Source organism: Marmota marmota, unplaced genomic scaffold, assembly GCF_001458135.2.
Source record: "Marmota marmota marmota unplaced genomic scaffold, marMar, whole genome shotgun sequence".
Classification (NCBI taxonomy): domain Eukaryota; kingdom Metazoa; phylum Chordata; class Mammalia; order Rodentia; family Sciuridae; genus Marmota; species Marmota marmota.
In genome coordinates this window covers 21,746,505-21,770,442 of record NW_026000057.1, presented here as the reverse complement: position 1 = coordinate 21,770,442, position 23,938 = coordinate 21,746,505, and the positions used below count along the sequence as shown (strand labels likewise).

Below are 23,938 nucleotides of genomic sequence, written 5' to 3'. Positions count from 1 at the left end.
TAAAAAAAAAAAAAAAAAAAAGAAAAGAAAAGTACAGGAATATATTTCGATTTGTATAAACGCATGGTATGTAATACATTTCAACAAGTCTTTCAAGCTGGCCTACATTTTTTGAATGCCATTTGTCTACCAGGTGACTAGGTCATTAAAACACTCTCATTTGCTGTGAGCTATAATTCTAGAACTTAGTCCATTACTTGCTGGTTCTCAAAACATCAGTGATTCTCCATTACCTGTAGAAATGTGAGTTCTTCACAGCACAAAGCACTGCTCTATTTGTTACATTCTCTGAATCTAGTACCATGACTGATTCAAAGGAGGGTTCTCAGTTCTGTGTTTCACGGGGAAGGGATCAACTGTGCAGTAGGATTGGGGAAACACTGTAGTTATGCAATTTGATCAACTCTATAATTCTCATTTTCCCAGATGAGAAAAAGTTACTGTCTTCTGTAAACACAGCCTATTCATGAATGACCAAATCCATTCTAGGGAGAATTCAAAAAACTAGAAACAATGCATTGCTCTGCATGGCTTTGCTACTCTGATTCTTCAGGTCAAAAGCTTTTGACTTCTATTTAATGTCCAGAGTGAGTATAATATTTTTCTCCTCTTTATGTTGCATTACCTCCTGGAATGGTGTCTTGCCTTTCTTTTGTTCTTTTAGCAATTCAGAGACTGTTATTTTATCCTTTTTTTCCCCCTGACCTATTTTTAGTGTCATTTATCTGGTTAAGGGTCCACTTTAGTCTGAGGGCCTGCATTTTCTCCTATTGCTATAGTATCCCAAACTTCTCAAGAGCACAGTTTGCCTTCTCCCATATCTCTCTTGGTACCTACTGATCATCTGTAGGGAATGCCTCATTCGCGTGGCTGCACCTGCTTCTACTGCTGTTTTAAGTTGCTTTCTTTGTCTTTTTTGCTATTTTATGTTATTGCTGTTCTGTAAATCCCAGCCAAAATAATCTACATTTTAGTTAAGCAATGCCCATGGCGTTTTGTACTGGACTTATTATGCCAACAAAATCTAAGCAGTGCAGGCTTTGGCAATAATTGCTAGCTGCCTTGCTAAAATGACTTTATATCTCTTGTTAATGCAAACTATGTATTAGATGTTTATTATTTTTGCATCAGTATCATACTTTGTCATAACAGGTCTATGTTCTGATGTTATTGAAAGGCTCCAAAGTTCCATCCATATTTAAGTCATTCATTTAAACATACATTTACAATTATTACTGATAACAATTAAATTTATTGAGTAGTCATCTCTGTGCACAGACATGACTCATTGTTTTTTTCGGTAAAGAAATGTTTTAGCCACTCCTCCCAGCGTTTTTATCATCTTTAATTTTATGTTGCATTGTGTTAATCCAAATCATTGACAAAAATATTTCATGAATCACTGTCAAGTACAGCACCTTATAAAAGACAAGTAAACTTCATTGGCAGTGATTTGCCAGTTGAAGTTGTCTGCAATATGTTACACAAATGGGATAGACATCACTACCCAAAGTGCATGTATGAAGACATGAATTGGAGTCAATATACTTTATATACAACCAGAGATATAAAAAATTGTGCTGTATATGTGTAATAAGAGTTGTAATGCATTCCACTGCCATTTATTTTTTTAAATTCAATAAAATAAAAAATAAAATTAAAAGAAAGAAAGAAAGTGAGCCAAAGACTTGAACAGACCTGTATTTGAACAGAGGAAAAAAATTAGTTATAGATTGTATAGATTTTGTGCATCTTCTGATTCATATTTTCCATTTTATTTTTAAAATACTTACAAGTGGTCAGATATCTTTATTAATATCTCCTGTACAGAATAATACTTAATAAGTATTTGTTCCTGAGATAATAACAAAAATTACAATCTAATAAAGTATCATTTCTGACATCTTTCCTCATTCCTGCTTCTAGAGTTAATTACTTTAATTCTCTCAATTATTGCATGATGCTCTGGATAAGTTTTCTCATTGAACTGATTATTATATTATACTCATAATAAGTATCATACTTACTCTTAGTTTGATAGTGTTTTTGTTCATGTGTTCTTCATCCAATTGAGTGTGAGCTCTTTTGAGGTCATGGCTTACCTCTATTTCTTAAATAGGACCTTAATATTCAATTTACTCCTACTCTCAAATTCATAAATGTTCACGTTAAATTTGAACAGATTGGAGAGCTCTTTACATTCTCAAAGCACCCTGCCGTGGCTAACATTTGTCATATTTTTATAGTAAGTACCTGCTGTCACTATTGATTATCACAATGTGTAACATATAGAAACTTTTAAAGACATTTTAAAGATGAATAAACAAGTTACCAAAAGATAGAGTAGATGACCACACTTTTACCCGACTCTATCCTTTCTTTACAGTTTCTCAAAATCACAGAATTTGCTGCTGTATCATTGACATGTTTTTGTAGAGACATGGAATTATCTCAAGAAAACTCAGGCACAACTTCCCTCCTCCCTGGGGTTTCAATAACTTCTTAAACCCTATCCAGTCCATTTAATTTCTTTGATGGAGAAAAGTGCAATTAGTTGAACAGTTCTACCAACTCAGCATTCTACTATTTTGTGCAAGTAGCATGACAAATCTTTCACTATTCATTTCCCTGCTTTGAGTATGACTAGAATTCCTTTCCCATTGTCTTGGAATATTTCATCAATCACTATTTGTTCTGGCCTTTGCTTTCTGGACCTTAATATGTACTCTAGTTGTACTTTCCCCTTAATCCTACTTTCAAATTCATAAATGTTCATGTTAAATTTGAACAGATTGGAGAGCTCTTTACATTCTCAAAGCCCTCTGCCATGGCTAACATTTGTCAGATTCTTATTGTAAGTACCTGCTTAATGTCTGAGCTCCATGAGAAGAGAGACTGTGTTGAATTGACACTGTATGCACTCAGCCTTTCTCAGGGCTTGTTCAGAACTTATTCAACAGGGAGTTCGTGAACAAATGAAAGAACAATCTGTGCTGCTCTTCTACTTAATTTTCATTTATTTTATATATAACTTAATATTTATAATTTTTGAAATATACATATATGCTAGATAATATATTGTAATTTATTATTTTACTTTGCTTAACGTTTTACTTTTTTTCTTACTCATAGTTTGGCGTGAAGATCTTACTTTTTAATTTTTCGTTTGAACAATAACGTACATAGCAAAGGGCACCTAACTCTGAAATGAATTATCAACAGATTAGTGAGAAGACCTGTACTTTTGCCTCTGGAGGAAAGCATTATACAAACCACTACATAACTCTGCTCCTAGGTAATACAACCTCATAGTATTAGCACTTTTCTTTATGTTTCATACTGATTCCAATCAATGCTTTCTAAAATACTTCAACTCAAATATTTGTGAATACATTCTTAGCTTTCAGTGTTATTTTGCCTCCTTACTTATCAAAATTGTTTCTATCAAATAAGATTTATTCTTCTATTACTCTAGAAATAGTTCATATTCTCCTTTCGAACAACTCCTAGAAATGAAAATATTTATGTTCATATTAAATATTCAAATTTATTGATCTAAATACTCATATTTTCTTAATTGATGTATAAATGAATGGAAATGTTATTTCCAATCATATTTATTGCTTTTACTTCAAATACCCAGCTTTTATTTTTGTTCTTTTTATTTGACATCTGTTGTTCTTGACATTGTTTCCTGGGATTTTTTTCTCAACCATTCAAATGTCACTTTAAAGCACATTTAATCCTATCAGCAATTTTTACCAAATATATTAACCCTGTCCCAGAAGATTTAACCTTTATCATTAAACAATCATCATGTGATCTTAAGCCATGAACTAGAAAATTAAATGTTTTATTTGACATTATCAACTTTTTTCTCCTTTTTCTTCAGAGTCACAAACCCACAATCAAAAGCATTATAAATGCTCTCAGGTAAATGCATGAATACATTTTTTAACATCATTAGTCATTAATAAAATGCAAAATAAGGTCACAAGGAAATATAGTCACACCCTTATTAAAAATGATAAAGTAAAAGGTATTGACAATTTCAAGTGCTGGCAAGAATATATAGCAAGTTTAATTCTCTCATATATTATTGATAGAAATACTAAGTGGCTTGTCATTCCTTATAAAATTAAGTCTGGGTTTATCTTATAACCAAGCTTTGTTACCCCTATTTTTTAACTCAAGAGAAATCAAAACTTATGTTCATACAAAAAACTTGTATGTGAATGTTTATTGCATCTTTATTCATAAATACCCTCAACTAGAATCATCCAAAATATCCTTCAACAGGACAGCAGATAAACTGTAGTACAAGGTTACAATGGAATACATGCAGCATTATGGGTAATCTCAAACCTACCACACTAAGTGGAAGATGTTAGACTCACAATTCTACAGGCACTGTGTTGTTTCATTTATTAGATATTCTGGAAATGGGAAAAATGTGTGGAAAGAAAACAGTTACCAGTGCCTGGGAGTGATGTGGAATCTGCCTACAAAGGTGTGTGGGACTATATACACAATGAAATACTATTCAGCATTAAAAGAGAATAAAATCATGTCATTTGCAGGTAAACACATGGAGTTGGATAATATAATGCTAACTGAAGTTAGCCAATCCCCCTCAAAAGAAACAATTGCAGAATGTTTTCTTTGATATACGGATGCTAATTCATAATGGGGTTTGGGGTGGGCAGCATGGGAGGATTAGAAAAACCCTAGATAGAAAAAAGGGGAGGGAGGGGAAGAGAGGGGAAATTCAAATCAAAACTACTCTAAGATTTTTATCTTGCTCTAGTCAGAATGGCAACTATTAAAAATACAAACAACAATAAGTGTTGGCAGGGGTGTGGGGAAAAAAAGGTACATTCATATATTGCTGATGGGACTACAAATTAGTGCAGTCAATATGGAAAGCAGTATGGAGATTCCTTGGAAAACTTGGAATGGAACCACCATTTGATCCAGCTATCCCACTCCTGGGTCTATACCCAAGGGACTTAAAATCAGCATATTTCAGTGACATAGCTGCATCAATGTTTATAGCAACACAATTCACAATAGCTAAATTGTGGAACCAGCCTAGATGCCCTTAATTAGATAAATGAATAAAGAAATTGTGGTATATATACATAATGGAATATTACTCAGCATTAAAAGAGAATAAAATCACAGCATTTGCAGGTAAATGGATGGAGATGGAGAATATCATGCTTAGTGAAGTTAGGCAATCCCCAAAACAAAGGCCAAATGTTTTCTCTGGTATGTGAATGCTGATCCTTAATGGGAGGAGCATGGGAGGAATGAGGAACTTTAGACAGGGCAAAGGGGAGAAACAAAGCTCTGTAGAGGAACCTTTCACTCTCAACTTCTCCTTTTCTTTTCTTTTTCTTTTGTTGTTGTTGTTGTTGTTGTCGTGTGTGTGTGTGTGTGTGTGTGTGTATTGGGAGGGTATTGGGCTGAACCCAGAGGTGCTCTACCATTGAGTTACATACACAGCCCTTTTTATTTTTTATTTCCAGACAGGGTCTTGCTAAATTTCTGAGGCTAGCCTTGAATTTGCTATGCTTTTGCCTTAGCCTCCAGCATCACTCTGATTACAGGTATGCACTATGGAGCTCAGTACTATCAACATTTTCTAGAACAAAATTACAAGGCTTTCTGAGCCAGATCCTTGCTATTTCATTCTATTATCATTTCCTTACAGAGAAATACATACAGTACTATGTATTCCTTACAGAGTTCACTATTTTTTCCAACAAATGAAGCCAATCTTACCGTCTAATTTAATAATGCTACCTACTTCCAACATACCCAAACACATCCCATAATACTCTGATTTCTCTTACTTTTCTCTGCATTTCTTTCATGCATAGCATCTGTCAACTTTTAGCATAATATTTCTCCACTTATTTATTGTGGATTTGTTTCCTCTCTCTATCCTTGATAGAATGTGAACTCTAGGAGATCAAAATTTAAAAATATATATATATATATTGTGGTATATCCAAGGCATGAAAAATAGTACCTGATTCCATTTGGCACTTAAATAATTGTTGAATTGAAATGGACAATTATGATTGCTATAATTTTCAAATATAAATAATTCTAAAGATAAATTATTTCAATCCCAAGCCAAAAATAACTTAAATATGAGGTTTTTTTCCTTAATGGCACAAATCTCTGATTTTATTTTTCTTATTTATTTATTTATTTATTTGTGCATTAGTTTTAACACAATACTATGCACTAATGTGACACACTTTAAAAAATTACTGTACCTCTATTGCCTCTTCAATTTAGTAAGGTGTTTTACAAAACTTTTCTTGAATTAAATCTGTAGTTTGATACTTTTCAAGCAAATTTCTTGGGTTATAATAAATGTGCAATAATTTGTTAGCTGACAACAAATTCAATGAGTTTAATTTATGTTTAAAAGGTAGTTTTAATATTTGAAGGGTAATTTTGAAGTCTTATTATTATTCAGAAAATTATTTGGGATATTGAATATTTTTTAGACCTTCTAATTCACTGTGAAAGATCTGGAAATCAAAATTAGATGTTAATATTCATATAAGATTTGCTTATTCTCTTATCTCTGTTCCTCCCCAATATTCCCTCTTGACTTTTCTCTCTTTCCAGCTACCCTTTAAAGGTTATTGTTGCCCTAACTCTGATCCTGTTTCCAGTTCTAAGGTGAGATAGTTTTCCCTTGGTTTATCTCACCATGCCCAGAGTTTTCCAACATGGTCTTTGTGCTGAAGTCTCTTAAAATTAAGTCTCCAAACAAATTACAGTTTTATCACTTGCTTAAAATTATAAAATATTTCTAGCAGGATTGTTAATTAACCATGGTATGATAATCAATACGACATGAAATAATACCATTGTGCACAATTTAAAATAAATAATGCAGTTAATGACCAAGAGAAAAACATCTATTCATTATATTCAATTTACAGATCACTTAATAATCAAATTTAGTTTCAAATCTTTGATGTCCTTTTAAATTTAATTTAGAAAAATGACTCCTGTGACTCTTGCTTAGTTAGGAAAAATCCATACATAAGCAGCAACTACGTAAACAGAAGCTGACATTCTGCTACATTTTGCTATTAATGTTAAGCTAAATATTAGAAATTTTGGGTCAGAAAATGTCCATCCCATGCATGGGAATCTGACTGTTCACCTGAGATATGCTGGTCATTGTATTGTAGGACAAGGTGCAGGAAAGGGTTGTTAATTGTGTCAGACTTCTCTCTTCACCTGTGATCATCTTTCTATATGAAGGGAAATCACATAGAAATCTGGGAAGGTATTTTTCTTCTCCCAGGGAGCCATGGACAACAAGTAGTTTATTTAATATTCTCTTCAACACTGATGATTTATTGACACAATTTTTAAAATTGCTTATATTCACAACAATGATTTTTTAAAGTTGTATACTACTAAATATTTTATAGAAAGCAATCTTTCGTAAGAGTACTGGGATCATTATGAATAGGATAAATTTAAAAAAAAACTCTTGATGTCTATTAGAATATTGTTTAGCAACAAGACAAATATCAACGATAGCTAAATGGTTACACATCAGGGAGATGGTTAATAAACAGTGAATGAATGAGCCACAAACCTGAGTGCCCATGCTCCACAGTGGACTAAGAAATGAAGCCGAGGCAGGATTTAGCTGTCCTTGCAAGGTCAAGCAGCCAGACTCTCTCTGCAGAGATCAGTCTGCCAATACAAACAAATCTTCACAAATGAAATAAAAAACCTCTTGATGTCTATTGGAATATTGTTTAGAAACAAGACAAATATTTAGCAATTGAATCAGAACAGCTTATCAGCACTGGCCTACTAGGAATCAGAATTAGCATAATTGAATGTAAGCCTGGTTTGAAAAGGAAGTGCTGAGGATGAGTACCCTGAACTTTGTTGCCATTCTCCTACATCTGGTAAAGGAAGATCCTGATTTAGTCAGCTCTTCTGTTGCTTTACCAAAAGTCATGTAGAAGAGGAAAAGTTGGAAAATATTGGAGCTTAGTTTCAAAAGTTTAGTCGGTGACCAGCCGATTCCATAGTTCTGGGCCCCAAGTGAGGCAGAATACGTGATGGAAGGGCATGGTGGAGGAAAGCATCTCACTTACCAGGAACAAAATATATACTCCAAAGGCACACCTTTAGTGACCTAACTCCTCCAGCCACACCCTACCTGTGGACAGTTAATCTATATCAGTGGATTGATCCACTGATTAAGTTATACCTCTCAAAATCTAATCATTTCACCTCCAAAAAGTCTTGTAATGTTTTGTAACTGAGCTTTTGGAGGACACCTCCTGCTAAGAGCCATAGCCAAATAGTAATGATGCATGGCATTTTTGGTTGAAAGGTGACGCCAGCAAGCCATTGAGTTGATATGATTATGTTAAGATCTGCATTCAAATGGATATTAGACCCCTGCTGTTCACCTCAGCCTGCTACTTTGGAGCTCTAGGGGGACTCCCAAAGAGTTCCCATTGGTTGGGAAAGTGTGTAGAAGGGAATTCCGGAGGAGGGATTTCCTGTTGGAGTGGTGTGTTCGGGAGAATGCCTGTGTGTGTGTGTGTGTGTGTGTGTGTGTGTGTGTGTGTGTCTTGGCATATTTCCCGGGAGCATACAGGGCATTGGCGGGAGTTTCAAAAATAAAATTTGTTCCTGTTTGAGTGGCTCATGATTTTGTGCCCAGCCAGACTGCAGCAACCTCCTACATAAACCGCTGGCCATATAACATAAATAAACAAACTGAAAATAGTACCTTTACTTCCTCAGCATCAACACAGAAAAAGTTGTCAGGATTTGAATTCCCAAGAAAGCAAATTCCCTGAGAATATCAACTGTAGTCATTATGGAATATTCAGATATGGTGAGACTCTGTAAAGCACATGATGCATGGGACAGAAGCAGAAGGAAAATGAAGGCATGTGAAAAACAACAACAACAACAAAAAAAAAAACAAACTAATGTAGTGGATGAGAACACAGCCCCCAGGAGCCACATACAAGGTAAATGACCCTCAGCAGGATGCTTAGGCTAATCTCTCTGCAGGTTAGTCTAGTCATCTTCAAAATAAGGATGATAATAATACTAACTCATAGGTATTGGTAAAGGAAGGATATAGTATAATTTATACAGTGTTTTGGATGAAGTAAATAGTAATAAACAGTATCCAATATCATATTGTTTAGACACCTAGTCTCTAAACAAAATATTAAAAAGGACTGCAGATGAGGTTCAGTGGTTAAGTGACCCTGGGTTCAATCCCTAGTACCAAAGAGAAAGAGACAGAAAGAGAACTTAGCCTGCATCCACTGGTTTTATCACCTTGCAGAAACCTTATTTGTTCAGATTTCCAAACAGTGCCACAAATTTTATGGACCCTAGGAGCATGGCCAATTTAATGGGCATGAAAACCATATACAATTGCTCAAAGGGGCTGGACACAGTATGCCACCTGTCCCACATAAGGTGAATTTCCAACTTGCACATAGAATTAGGCCAATACACCTTTGTTGCCCTGGAATCACTATTGATATTTTTACAGAGATGGAATAAAGAAATTTTATTAACTGTCAGTGTGGCCAGATAGTTATATAAACATTCTGCTCTCAGTAAGAAACAGGAAACAACTTAATCAAAACATTACTGGAAAAATATGAATCAAAACTGAATTATTCCCTATTAGCCCATTAAATTCAATATTGAGTAAACCACTTTATATTTCAATTGAATTTTTGTTAGGTCATAAGATGAATTCTTTACACTACTAAAGTTTATAAGTTCTTACATTCTATAAACTTTTTACTTCAGGTTATTTAAAATTTATATTTACTATATAGATCCAGATATAATCACTTGCTTGATGTCTCATCAAATATACTGCAGAATTTCACTGAAGCTCATATTGCAAATCCCACATGAAGACCAAGATAGTATGGTACTTTGAAAAAGAACACATCATTATCTTTCCTAAAATTGTTACTACAAGGACATCTTATATTGGGATACTAAATTTCTTTGAGGACACATAACTCTATAAACAGTTTATTCTGTATACCCATAAGGGTAAGATTAATCCTCCTAGTCAGACTAATTTGGGGTACTCATAAATAAATATACTAATTAAACATTCACAAGAATTCATCCCAAGAGTATTCTGTGATTTTTAACATTATCAAAACATTTGGAGATTAAATATGAAAATTCACTCTATGTTAAGATAATGAGCACTCTTTGTAATTAAAAAGCAATAAAATACAAAATTCATCCAAATGGGCATATAATTTAACAGCTTACTTATGTGAGAAAAACACAGCCATTTCTTTTAGTAAGAATAAGCAGCTATTCTCATTATGAAAATATTACTAGATATTACTCAGCAGCTGAACACTTAAAAAACATTTCTTTCATACTATTAAGTTATTTATATTACCACACTGAATCCCTCTTTCCTCTCAAATCTGCGCTTTCTCCTGTGGTGCTAACAACATCTGTTAATGGCACCAACATCCTCTCATTACACAAATCTAAAACTTCAGAATATTCTAGGGTCTCCCTTCTCCAAGTTCCATGTATGGAGTCTGTGAATAGATGCTTATTTTTATTTTTTTTTTTCAGTGACGCAGTCTGCAACACATTTCTCCTCGGCAAATTACCAGTTGCAATCCTCTTACTCCGAAGGAAAAAACTGAGACACCAGATAGGTGAATATTTTAATTAGTTGCTCTTTTTTCCTGTTAATTATACATTCACTACATTTCTTGCCTCTGATGCCTCTTTTTTTAACTATCACTTCTTTAGATATTACTCTTATTGATATTGCCAAAATTTATTCAGTAATGCTCTAATCAGTACCTTAATGTCATTCTCTGCACTCATGCCATGTGCGGCTGTTAGCTTCATGCTTTTGAATCTTACTACACAGAGCCCATTACCCCAAATTTCTACAGATATCCCTCCACTGGCAAATTTGGATCTAAGTGACTCAGTTTGGCACTTAATGACCTTCTGTGATCTACCCAATCCTAATTCCTAAACATATATCATAAAGCAGTCATTCAACAGATAATTACTGAGTTCTTATTACACATCTGATATTGTGTCCAGTAAAGCCAAAATGATTTTTTGATCTTGTTTACCAAATCACTGTGGAATACTTTTCTTTACTTACGCTGAAATGTATTGAATGGGAGAAAATTTAATTATTTTATAATGATCATCAGATGATCAATTCACCAAATATCAGAAAATAATAAAAACATGTAGACAAATATGTACACTAGAAGTACATGTTTTGTTTTAATAATTTACATAGAATGAGATTCAAATAATCTTTCTATGATCTTCTAATACTTGACTATACAGTTTCAAGGGAACACCTTTTATACTTGCTAGACTGTACAGACTTGCTAAATGTCATTTAACTAGAAAGAGAAATTAAAAGTTATTTTTAGAAATAGCTTACCAGGATACACAAGGTTGTCTGTGTTTCTTTGAGTCCGGCCTATCAGAACGGTCGTAAGATTTACTGTGGGTTTCTTAAGTGTGTTAGGTTTCTTCAGCAATTTTACTTGCTTCTGAGACTTGACAACATTTGCCAGACCTTCAGACAACAATCGATCTATATACCAAGTTAAGTTAGATAGGGCAGCTTGAGTTTTTATTTCAATTATTGATTCCACAAATTCTGTCAGACCTTTCTGAGGAAGCTGATTTTGTGGCAGAGAACCTTTTATCCACTTAAGTACAGCAGCATTTTGTTCTGATGCGCTTGTTGGAGCATTACAACACACGGTAAAAAATTCATGGAGAGTTTTGTTAAGCAAAGAGAAATTAGTTGAAAGATGGATAGATTTTGCTTCCAGGGCCTTAAATCTGGAATTTAATACTTGTAGTTGAAGAGCTTGGTCTCTCTCATTTGCAGTCATACTGCCTTTTTTAAGTGAAATATAATAAGGAATGAGTGTCTGACTCACTTTAGATTCGATGCTTTGCAATCGAGTTTCAAAGTTTTTGTAAATCTTGGTGGCTGAGAGTATATTTTCTTCCAAATGACTCATGTTTTGCTGATATTTCATCACTTGGTAAATGGTTTCATTGAACATTTGAGAAATATTTTGAAAGTTGAACTGATCTGCTTTCTCATCTTTAGGAATAGCTGCAAGGGCCTTGGCAACTTGCAAAACAAAATTATATCCCTGACTGTCATTGACCAAAATTTGAATAGAATCATTTAAACTTTGGAACTGAGGAATAAATCTCATAATGGTTTCCATGTTTTGGTTACATTTGTGGTGGACCTCAGGATTATACTTAATAGTACTTAAAGTTTCTTTTAGCACATAGTTATCTTGAACAAAATCAATGGCATTATTTATAATAGTTGTTGTCTTATTCAGGCCATCTTCCATTTCAAAGGCAAATTCATGAATGCGTCTTTCTAAGGCATTTTCACGACTCTGTACTTCATTTCTCAGTAAATTGTGTCTTTTTGTAAGTTCTTTGATCAGAAAATGTAGACTGTTGACAGCACTTATCAGACTTTCCATCTTTTTCCTTGTAACTACTACTTCCTTGGGTTGCTCCAATGTCACTGTCTGTTTGAGTGATGCTCCCTGTTCAAGCAAGGGTTGAAGGATCTCCATGTCATATGTCAAATCGTTTAGTTGCTCACTCATTTTATCCATCTTGTTCTCCATTGGAAAGAGAACCTCAGCCAATGTTTGGTTTAACACATGTAAACTCTCTTCTGTGTCTTTAAGTTGAAATTTAAAATCATTTCTGCACTTAGATAGCATGTCTTTGCATTCAACCCTGACAGATTCCTTCTCCATCCCCAAACTGATAGTGAGATTGTTAATCTTACTCTCTTGGATGTGCAAATCATCAAACATCTGCAGCATCATCAAACCTTGCTTGTTTATCTTTTCATGTAGAATTGATACGTATTTAGTGACATTATTGCTGACGGATTCAGCAGCTGTAGCATTCTTCTGGTCTGACACTTGTTCATTTGATAAAAGCTGCTCGTGTACTTCTTTCATTTTGGAAAGAGTTTTATTGAGGGATTCATAGTACAGAATGCCCCTTGAGTGTTCCTGTTCTAGAGCACCTTGTAAACGAGCCTGCTTTGCTTCTAGTTCTTTAATAGGCTTCTCACACGTAGAAGTCATTTCTTGTCTGATATTCACAATGTGATTCTTTAGATCTACTATATCAGTCAATGTGGGCCTATTTTCTGGCATTAAAATAGACTTTTGTTGGACTGTTATTGAAACCACAGATGCATTAACTTGTTGAATTATATGCCTGGTGTTTTCAAGGTCCTCTGACAAACTCGACACAGTCTTGAAGAGCTGTGCAACAGTCTCTTGCATGTCATTTTGAAAGACTTTAAATTGTTCTCTTACTATGTCCTTTACTAGATCATTAATACTTTTGGATTTTAGACCTAAAGACAAAGATAACAAATAATAAAAAATACATGATTTTAATTATGAGAGGCTAGATATATTTAAAAGGTAGATGTTTGAAACTATTAATAACATGAACTAGTGAAAATAATACTCTAATATATTTACTTGCAACATTTTAAAAACTACGATTTATAGGAGGCAATCACCTTGTTGATTGATGAATCTGATTGGAGAAATCAAGTGTAATGTAGAACATGCTAGAATCATAAATCTAAGGTTCTATGGACAAAAGACATGAAGGAACTACTATTGGCTTCAGTAATAGACATTACTGTGCAATAATCTGGGTCTAGTCCTGAATGAAAATAAATTGCTTTGATCTTTTTGCCTTTGCAAATAATACCCATTGTTAGCTGATGACTGTGTTATTAGATTTCTGGTAATCAGGTTCAGAACTTATGTTTTGAATTCATAAACACTATGAATCTGCTCTAGTAAACAAATTTAATTGAAGAAAAAGATGAATTCACATTCATAGGAGTCAACATGGTTTACAGTAACAATAAAAAAGTAAAATAAGAGGTTTGATGATCACAAAACAATTCAATTGTAAATCAAAACAGGAATTCAAGATATGCTTAATTTTCATAATATGACTTACATTTTAACAGAAAGAGAGGAGGAAACTTCCTGCTAATGACTACATACTAGTGTCTCCAATATGAGAAAGCATAGGCTAATTATGAACCAAGATTGTGGTAAGTTTGAAAAGTAGTATTAAGAAAGAAAGAGAAAATGAAAAATGTATTATATAGATTATTACAAATGATATAAATAGAAAATGAATATTTAAAACTGCAACAAAATTCTACTGTTTCATTCAGAAACAGATATTTTATATATATATATATATATATATATATATATATATATATATATACACACACACACACACACACACACATACTGGGTTAAGGACATAACTAATCCCTTCTATTGAGTAGGGAATTTTATTATTATTGTCAAGTTTATTTCCTGTATTAGTTTTTTCCTGTGCCAGATTTTTTTTAAAGTAAGTTAGTGGGTTACAAAAAGCTGTTTATGATAACCAAATTTTATAGTATCTAGCTATTTAGCAATGTAAATGTAAGATCTGTCCATTCAAATTCAAAAACACCAAAGGCCATACAACAAGATACAAGCAACATAATACATAGGATTTTCAAAAGGAAAATTGGTGCAGTGGGATATTGCCATTCGAGTTATGGCTATTAAGTAGCCTATATAGGAAATATGATAGGATAAAAAAAATGAGTGTAGGCTCTTTATTCATTTATTTTGTAAGCATGTTTTCAAAAGTATTTAGTATGCATGAGAGACTTACATGAAAATTATTGTGAAAGAGAAATTATTAAAAAATAGAATGAAGTGTTGCTTAAACATCTTGCTGTCAATGAAATCTAGTACAAAGATAAAGCTGTAAAAGTAGATGGTTTTTACATGGACAAAAATGACCCAGTTAATCCTATATTTTATGATTGATGTTGCTAAAATGAAAAAAAAATTACATTTTCTAAACCTAGTGGAAACTTAAATAAATTTTGAAGTTCAAAAAGTATAGAAAACTTAGTCTGCATGTAATAGGAACATTTTTAAAAATGTCAAATATGGAATAATAGTCAGTGACACACAACACCACAGAGTACTCAAGAATGAATAAATTCATTAGAAAAATGTAAATAGCCACAATTAAGAGATGTTACACATAAAAATTCCTAGCTTTTGAATTGTAACAAAAGGTTTTAAAATATTTGTATTTTCTAAATTCAGACAGCCTTTAACCAATCACCTTTTATTTGACAAATATTCTTTAAATACATTCTGTATGTATCCTATATCAAAAATAAAATTTAGAAAATTAGATTTTTTGTCTTAAAAACAGACTATATGAGCTTCCCCCAAAGAAAGGTGCCACTCCATAGTGCAATTACTTTTGTAGCACTATCTGCAGGTAATTAATTATCTCCTGTTAGTTAAACTTAATTTTAATTCTCATGATAGCAAAAAAAAAAAATGAGGTAGTGCAATAAAGCATACATAAGGTTGGGGTTAACCCTTCTTTGAGTTTATAACCTTAGAATTATGACAAAAGATGCTTTTCAAGATTGTAAAGATAAAATATAAGTTAAGCTTTATTGAATTAATTAGTTGTAGATAATGACAATTAGGTGTTTGACCTTGGGAAACAAAAACTACATGACCTGAAAGTCAGAATAAGAAATACAGATAAAAACAATGTCAGGTAAAATTCAGGTCAGAATTTTGGTCAAAGTAAGTAGGAGAAATTATGAAATGAAAAATATGAGATGCCTTAGCCATAATTCTTTAAAATCTTTATGAAAAAAAATATATTGGAGAAAAGAGAAAATCACAGCAAGGTCTGAAGAAAAAAAAAAACCTGAACAGATTATTAGCTTAAAACTTTGTTTCTGTTTCAGATTACATCTCCACAATTTGTTACAAAAAATATTTATGTAAACCTATTTTTGAAAAAATATGCCAAGATGGCTTATGGTAATATCTATGTGGGAATATAATTTTGAACTCTTTGATTCTGTTTCATGTGACTTAAATGCTTCTACTTTCTTAAAAAATAATATTGTTTTTGGTGACTTAGATATATTTAATATCAGACATAATTGCATGCCCTTTCTGTGGTGGTGAACATAGGGTCTTTTCATAACATTCAGATAGGTTGTGAGGAGTTGAGACATTTGATTTTCAACAGTTTCTATGGTTACTAGCAGATTAAGCACTGTTCTTAACCTTGGATGTGAAGTAAACAAGAGAGGAAGCTGTGGCAAGCTTGGCACCTTAGGGGTGGGTTTAGTCTTTGTTTCCTGTAAGAATATTCATTAACTACAAGCCCTCTGGTCCTCATAATTAATGATTGTGTTAAGGACATAGCTTATCCCTGCTATTGAGTAGGGAGTTTTATTATTGTTGCTGTGAGTATGATTTTTCATGTGTCAGTTTTTTCCTGTGCCAGATTTTTTTAATAGGTTAGTAGGTTACAAAAAGCCATTGACAAGCCTAAATCTCCCGGGTTGTGTTAACCAAATTTTGCTAATTTCATTAAGATGGTTACAGTCAATCATAGGCTGTTTCTTTTTGACTTCTTTCTTTTGTATATTTTATTTTTATTTTTCTGTTGTAGACACATACAATACCTTATCTTATTTATTTATTTATTTTTATGTGGTACTGAGGATTGAATTGCACCCAGTACCTCACATGTGCTAGGCAAGCGCTCTACCACTGAGCTCCAAACCCAGCCCAACTTCTTTCTTATGTTATTACTTCAGAGAGAAAAAATTCTTCTTATATGGCTTTAATTGGTAATTTTGGCCATATCAATTATGTAGGACAGGGTCTTCATTTCAGTAGCTGAATAGCACTATTTACATGATTGAAAAACATAATGGAGTCATGGTTGCTATTGAGCTGCAAAAGTGTCTTTCTTAGTGGATGATACATCAAATCTATAACTACTTAGTTTTTTTTAAAAAAATGTGAACCACAAGAGAGAAAAAAATAAATAAATTGTATAGAAATAGGGGTATCTAGTGAGAAAGTTTTAATGAATAAAGCAAAGTCAAAGTGACCACTAACCTTGAGACTTGGAAACATACAATAAACCCAGTGCATTGGGATCCTCCTAGTAACCAAACTAATTGCCTGAAACATTCAAGTCTTATCAAAAGGTCATCTCCTCCTGATCCTCCACATATCAGTTGAGATGGCTTCTCTTCCTAAATGCATTCCCTGATCCCTTACACTGGATTTGTTGCAAATCTCAAATGGTCCCATTGTACCCTGTGCATAACACTACTATGCTAATTACTATGTATATATAAATCTTGATGGTAGACAGAAAGGTTCACACTCCTCTCCCCACAAGAGGTCCACATCCTAACTCACAGTGCTTATGAATATTACCTTACATGGCAAAAGGGACTTAGCAGATATGTTTAAGGATCTTAAGATTGTCTTTAGTCATTCAGATAGGTCTAATTTAATCACATCCATTCTTAAAATTGGAAGAGGAAAGCAGAGAGTATATTGGGGAGGCATTATAAGGACTCAACCCACTAGCTTTGAAGGTGGAGGAAGAAAACTATGAGACAAGAAATGCAGTGGCCTCTAGAAGATGAGAATTGGCCTCAGTTCACAGATCTCAAAAAAGCAGGAACCTCAGTCCTATAGCTGGGAGGAAATAAATTTAGCCAACAAACTGAATTAACAGAAAATAGATTATCTATGCTATAGATTCTCCATAAAAGAGCACAGCATACTTCTAAGCTTGTTGTTTTAAGAGCACAGAATTCAGATAAAACTTAATCCGATTTATATTGCAAATTTACTTTTCTGAACTGGAATGTTTTAGAATATACTTTATTGATTATAAAACATGACCTAGATAATTTCTGGGATAACCACTTCAGATTTATTCTCAATACCTCTGTCAATAATATTGAGACATCTGTGAATCTAGTTTGCCTTGATAATCATTACCTCAGCACTGTCTCTATTCTTGAACTGGATATTACCCATGATGGATTTTAACCATAAGACAATTATTCTGTAACTAGGTATATAACATCAATCAACCATATGGAATATTCAAAGATTTGTGCACATAGTAAAAAATATTTTGATATAGTATTTCAAGTTATTTCAGAAGTTGAGTGATTATAAAATATCTCATTAAAAAAATGTTGTAGACTTCCGTATCACCCAATCTACAGCAAAGATCCCAAAGTGACACAAGAAAAGATGAATCATTTTCTTTTTGTATGAACTGAAAGAGCCATTTATTTTATTTTTTTTTACCTTTTAGAAAAGACTGAAATTCCCTGCCTTTATCTTCACTGATTTTCCTTTCTAGGGAAGAATATGTGTTCCTTACGTCATCCATAGCCAAAGAAATATTGTCAACTTTCTTCTGCAGAAGCATCACTTTCATGGATTGCTGGTTCATCTGGTCAGTCATTTTTTGTATTACTGCTGCATGTAGAAGAAGAGAAAATTGGAAGCATTGAAAATATATATTTAGAACCACTCAAATTTCATATTAGATTTAAAGATAGTTCAAATAAATCATGTTTGCAGTAATAAATTTGAAAATATAAGTAACTGGCTACATTCACTTACCAAAAAGCAGAGCCTGACTCTTAAGGCTATTTAAAGATAGAATTTTAAAAAAGTATTAGAATATCTGATTTCTAAAGTGTTTCAAATTTTCTTAGAATTTCTGTATTTAAAAAAAAACTCTCATATAGTTATTGTCACATGGTCAAAAGATGGCAAAAGTGAAGTTTGGAAAGCCAAAATAATTTTTTTGAGATTGCAGAGCTAATGGCTCATCTTCTGCTTCACAATCTGATGACCCAAATCTTCTCATAGAGCTTTTAGCATCTTGTAAGAATGGTATCACACCATCTACAAAGAGTCATAATTTGATTTCTTTCTTACCTATTTGTATCCCTTTTATTTAATCCTCTTGTTGAATATTTCTAGGTAAAATTTCAAGTACTATATTGAACAGAAATGGGACATCTATTGTCTTATTCCTGATATCAGAGGAAATGCTTTCAATCTTTCCATATTCAGTATGATGTTGATTTGGGATTTATCCTATTAGTCTTTGTGAGGTAAGTTCCTTCTTTCCTCAGTTTACTCATTGTTTTTACTGTTAATAAAGCTACAGCTTATAAACAAATTTAGCAAAGTAGCAGGGTAGAAAATCAACATACAAAAATCAATAGCTTTTCTATACACCAATGATGAATTCACTGTAAAAGAAATCAGATAAACAATTTCATTCACAATAGTCTCAAAAAAATCCCACCTAGTAATAAGTATACCAAAACCTATACAAAGAAAAATCACAGAACACTAAACAAAGAAATAGAAGAAGACACTAAAAATTAAAGACCTCCCACATTCATGGATAGGCAGAATTGATACTGTTAAAATGACTGTATTACCAGAAGTGATCTACAAACTTAATACAATTTCCATCAAAGTAACAGTGACATTCTTCACAGGATTATAAGCAACAGTCCTAAAATTCATATGAAAGAAAAATCCTAGAATAGACAAAGCAATTCTGAGAAAAAAGAACAACACTGGAGGCATCATAGTATCTGGTTTCAAATGATAATACAGAACTATAGTAACAAAAGCAACAATGGTATTGATATCAAAATAAACAGGATAGCCAATGGAATACGATAGAAGATGCAGAGACAAACCTGCAGAGACAGTCACCTTAACCAAGGTGATAAAAACATACATTGAGGAAAAGATAGTCTCTTTAACAAACAGCACTGGGAAAACTGCATGTCCATGTACAGAAGAAGGAAACTAGATCCCAATCTCTCACCCTGCACAAAAGTAATACAAAATGGATCAAAAACCTAGGGATAGACCAGGAACTTTATGACAGCTTGAAGAAATGTGGAGGTACTACTCTAACATAAGATGTGGACAATGACTTCCTTAATAGTACTCCTAAAGTTTAGGAAATAATACCAAGAATTAATAAATGGGATTGCATCAAATTAAAAAGCTTCTACACAGCAAAGGAAACAAAAGCATGAAGAAACAGACTACTGAAAGGGAGAAAATTTGAGGCAGCTACTCTTCTGACCAGATTTAATATTCAGGATATATAAAGAACTAAAAAAATTACCATAAAAAACCACAAAACAAACAATAACAACAACAAAACCCAAATAATCCAATTGATAAATGGTCAAATGAACTAAAGAGACATTTTTCAAAGAAGAAATGCAAATAACCAACAAATGCAGGAAAAAGATGTTCAACATCTTTGGTAATTAGAGAAATGCAAATCAAAACAACAGTGAGATTTCTACTCATTCCAGTTAAAATGGCAATCATTAAAAATATAAATAAGAATACATGCCAATAAGAATGTTGGTAAAAAGAAACTCTTATACACTGTTGGTGGAATGTAAATTAGTACATCCATTGTGGAAATCAGTTTGGATGTTCCCCAAAACACTAGAAATAGAATCACCATGGGACCAACCTATAACACTCCTAGGTATCTAATCAAGAGAATTAATGTCAGCATATCATAGAGATGCATGGGTATCAATGTTTATCACAGCAAAATTCACAAGATGAGTCATTAAACTATTATAGGTATCCTTCAACAGATTAATGCATAAAGAAAATATGATCTATATACATAATACCACTTTATACAGTCATAAGGAAGAAAATATATCTTGTCATTTGCAGGAAAATGGATGGAACTGGAGAGCTTCATGTCAAACAAAATATGAAAGGCTCCGAAAATAAAGTACTGTATGTTTTCTCTCATATGTGAATGCTAGAGAAAAAAAAAACAAGAAAAAGGATCTCATGAAAACAGAAGACAAACCAGTAGGGTAGAGAAAGGGGAGGGGGCAGGGTAGAGAAAGGGGAGGTAGTGGGAAATGAAATTAATCAAATTTTATTATATGCATTATGAATGTGTTCCAATGAAACCCACTATTCTGTATAATTATTATGCACCAATAAAAAATAAATAAATCCAATGACCCAGCATTACATATGTGTAGCTTTATATATATAACAGTAGCTATATTCTGAGAATTTTAATGTTTACTGGGGCATTCCTTAATGAGATATATAGAATTTAAATTGGATCACTTTATACAGCAATGACATTTTCTATCCCTTTACATATAACTTTAATGATTCAAGGATTGGACAGTATTTTATAAAGCTTCTGAATTCCAATCCCTATAATGCATTAGAAGACAGTTTCTAAGGCATATTCACCTGCATTCTTAAAGAGATTCTCCTTAAGTCACATTTCTCAATTTGATTGCCCTATTTTATATGCCAAATCTCTGCCAAGCCCAGAGAAGAGATGTTAGCACCAACCACCCTTATATTTTTTAGACCTAAATTTAAGCCCAAGAAATATGGTAAAACATTTATGATTAGAAGAATGAGAAAAAATATAGCATGCCAACTTTTGATCAACACAAGGTCCTTGGTATTTCTTAGTCATGAGAAACATTCCTGATCTCCTCTAAACCAATGGAAGAAAGCTTTCCTTCTCTGATTCCGAAACCCGTGTCTTCCATGATTGCACTGTTTAGAGGATGAAGGTTTGACTTTATTTTAGAAATGTGCTCTTTTCCTTATAACTGAGTATCACAGTACTTGTATTCTCCTTCTGTGTTTGCACACAATGCTTCAATAATTATTCTCCATCTTTTCACCCTAGAATCTGCAGCACATCCAGTTTCTCCCCACATCCAGCACCAATAGAAAAGGTTTAGGAGTATGTTAATGTGTCACCATCACACATTTGACAGCTGAGAATTCTTGTTTGGAAGTTGAAATAAACCTTGTTGACAATAATTGGGTTAGAGATGATAGTAATTACAATCTATGACCTGAGTCACCACAGTCTTGCTGCTGCTGCTGCTGCTGCTGCTGCTGCTGAGGCTGCTCGACTGTTCCTCTGTCAATAGCTATGTGACTTTCAACCTGGTTGCTGTGCATCAATTGCTGCTGTTCCTGAGCTAGATGGAAACAAAAAGAGAAGAGAGAGTGTTAAGCACTGGAACTGCCTCATTTTTTTTTCCAGTCCTGAGCAATATTGTGGCTGACATTCATTTTCCTGGGTACTGAAGCGTGATGGTCTAGGATGATTGCAAGAGTAAGCTGCCCCGCCCCCAGTCACAGGGCAGTGTGACACCACACTGGAATTGGAAATACACCACTCTAACTCTGCCTGGAAAAAAAAAATATTCATAATTCCTTTAAACAAAAAATGGATGGTGTTTTTTTTTTTTTTCATTTGAGTGGGATGGGAGAAGGATGTAAACTGCCTGCAAAATTGGACTTTAAAATCTGCTGTATTAAAAGTACAGCAGCCTTATAAGTGGACCGCCACAAAGGCTAATCTTTTAATGGTAGAATTTCTGACCAGTGACTACTTGAAAGTAAGGGGGCACTACAGGTTCTTTCCTGGGGGGAGGAGATAGTTATTTAAATAATAGAACCAATTAAAAGGGTTCTTCCCATATTTTAAAAAAGCACATAGTCTCTAAGGGACTAAAAGTAAAAGTAAACTTACAGGTACATCTCTAAGGTGCTAACCCATGATGCCAATGAAATTTCAGAAGAATGGAAATTTTACTATCTACTCTTAAAGAATCCTATTTCCCATAAATCTAGTGATATTTTCAGTGGTAGTGTGACTCTTCATTGAGAAAAACAATTTAGAGAGATTTTTTTAAAAATTTGAATACACTAAATAATGTATGTCTATAATTCTTGGACTTTGAATGAACAAATTTATGCATTAAATTCTGCATATCAGACTTGTGCAAACAAGTGTTTGGTGTCTGCTAGGCTTCTTCCCATGTGAAATCATGTACCAGTGAAACTCTGCACCTCTGGCACATGTTAATTATGTTCCCTAAGGCATATGTGGCTGTGACAATAATACTGAAGTTTTTTACTCCATAAAAAGAAATATAATAGACTTGGCAGTAATTTGGGTTAGTTGCTGTTGTTAGATTGAATTTTGCATTTCTTTTCTTCAGGGCATTGAGCTAATTAATGGATTTTCATTCATGTCCACAGTTTTTGTTTTGATACTGCTTTCTTTTCCTTTCCTTTTGGCCTCTACTGTGTAATTTTTTATTTATTCAATGGTAGAAAAACAATGTTCTGCTTAGGGAGAAGTATAATTATTTGGGCCTGAGGTAGGTAGGGAAAAGCATTAATCTCCTAAATCCTAGGTTCTTGTAACCTAAATACAAATTAGTTCATAAAAATAGGTCTATTAAATTATTATATAAAATGTCTGTCATGGATCCTCTTTAGATGGTATAATAAGAGATTTTTTTTTTCCTGGAAATTTATATCTGTCGACTCAAAAGTGTGCCTGGAGAGTAAAACAAAGGTCCTCAAATTGCAGTCCCCAGTACCAACAGCTCCTGGAACTTTTGTACTTGCAGCTCTTCTATCCCCCTATCCCAAATTAATAATTTAAGAAACTCTGGGGTGGGCCTGCAGTCTGTGTTTTAACAAGCCCTCAGGGTGATTGTTACACATGCTCCACTGGAGTAAAGTGTCAAGATAAATCCTCCTTAGCAACTTCTCACCCCACTACCTTCATGTTTCTCCAAGCAGACAGTGTTCAGGACACAAACTTGTAAGGATTGATAGCAGTAGGAACAGGTGGCTTACCAGGATTACCAAGGGCCTTTTCATGTTCTTACTCCTTAAATTTTGAGCTAGATGATAGGGACAACAAGCATTTAAATGCAGTACCTTAACATGGTGATAAGTTAATATTTTATTAAGACATAAAACATAATTATGGTGAGAACAAAATCTAGACCATTTTCAGG

At 33.4% G+C, this 23,938-nt stretch overlaps 1 protein-coding gene across 1 annotated transcript in view; it reads right to left on the bottom strand.

Moving 5' to 3' along the window:
- Mmrn1 (multimerin 1) overlaps nucleotides 1-23,938 on the bottom strand; it is a 61,919-nt gene that overhangs the window by 4,021 nt on the left and 33,960 nt on the right. The window contains exons 5-7 of the mRNA XM_015484556.2: nucleotides 21,968-22,096; nucleotides 18,354-18,527; nucleotides 11,510-13,495 (exon numbers count right to left, since the gene is read on the bottom strand). Of these exons, the coding sequence (XP_015340042.1) occupies nucleotides 11,510-13,495; nucleotides 18,354-18,527; nucleotides 21,968-22,096 (2,289 nt within the window). The remainder of the gene's footprint in view (nucleotides 1-11,509; nucleotides 13,496-18,353; nucleotides 18,528-21,967; nucleotides 22,097-23,938) is intronic.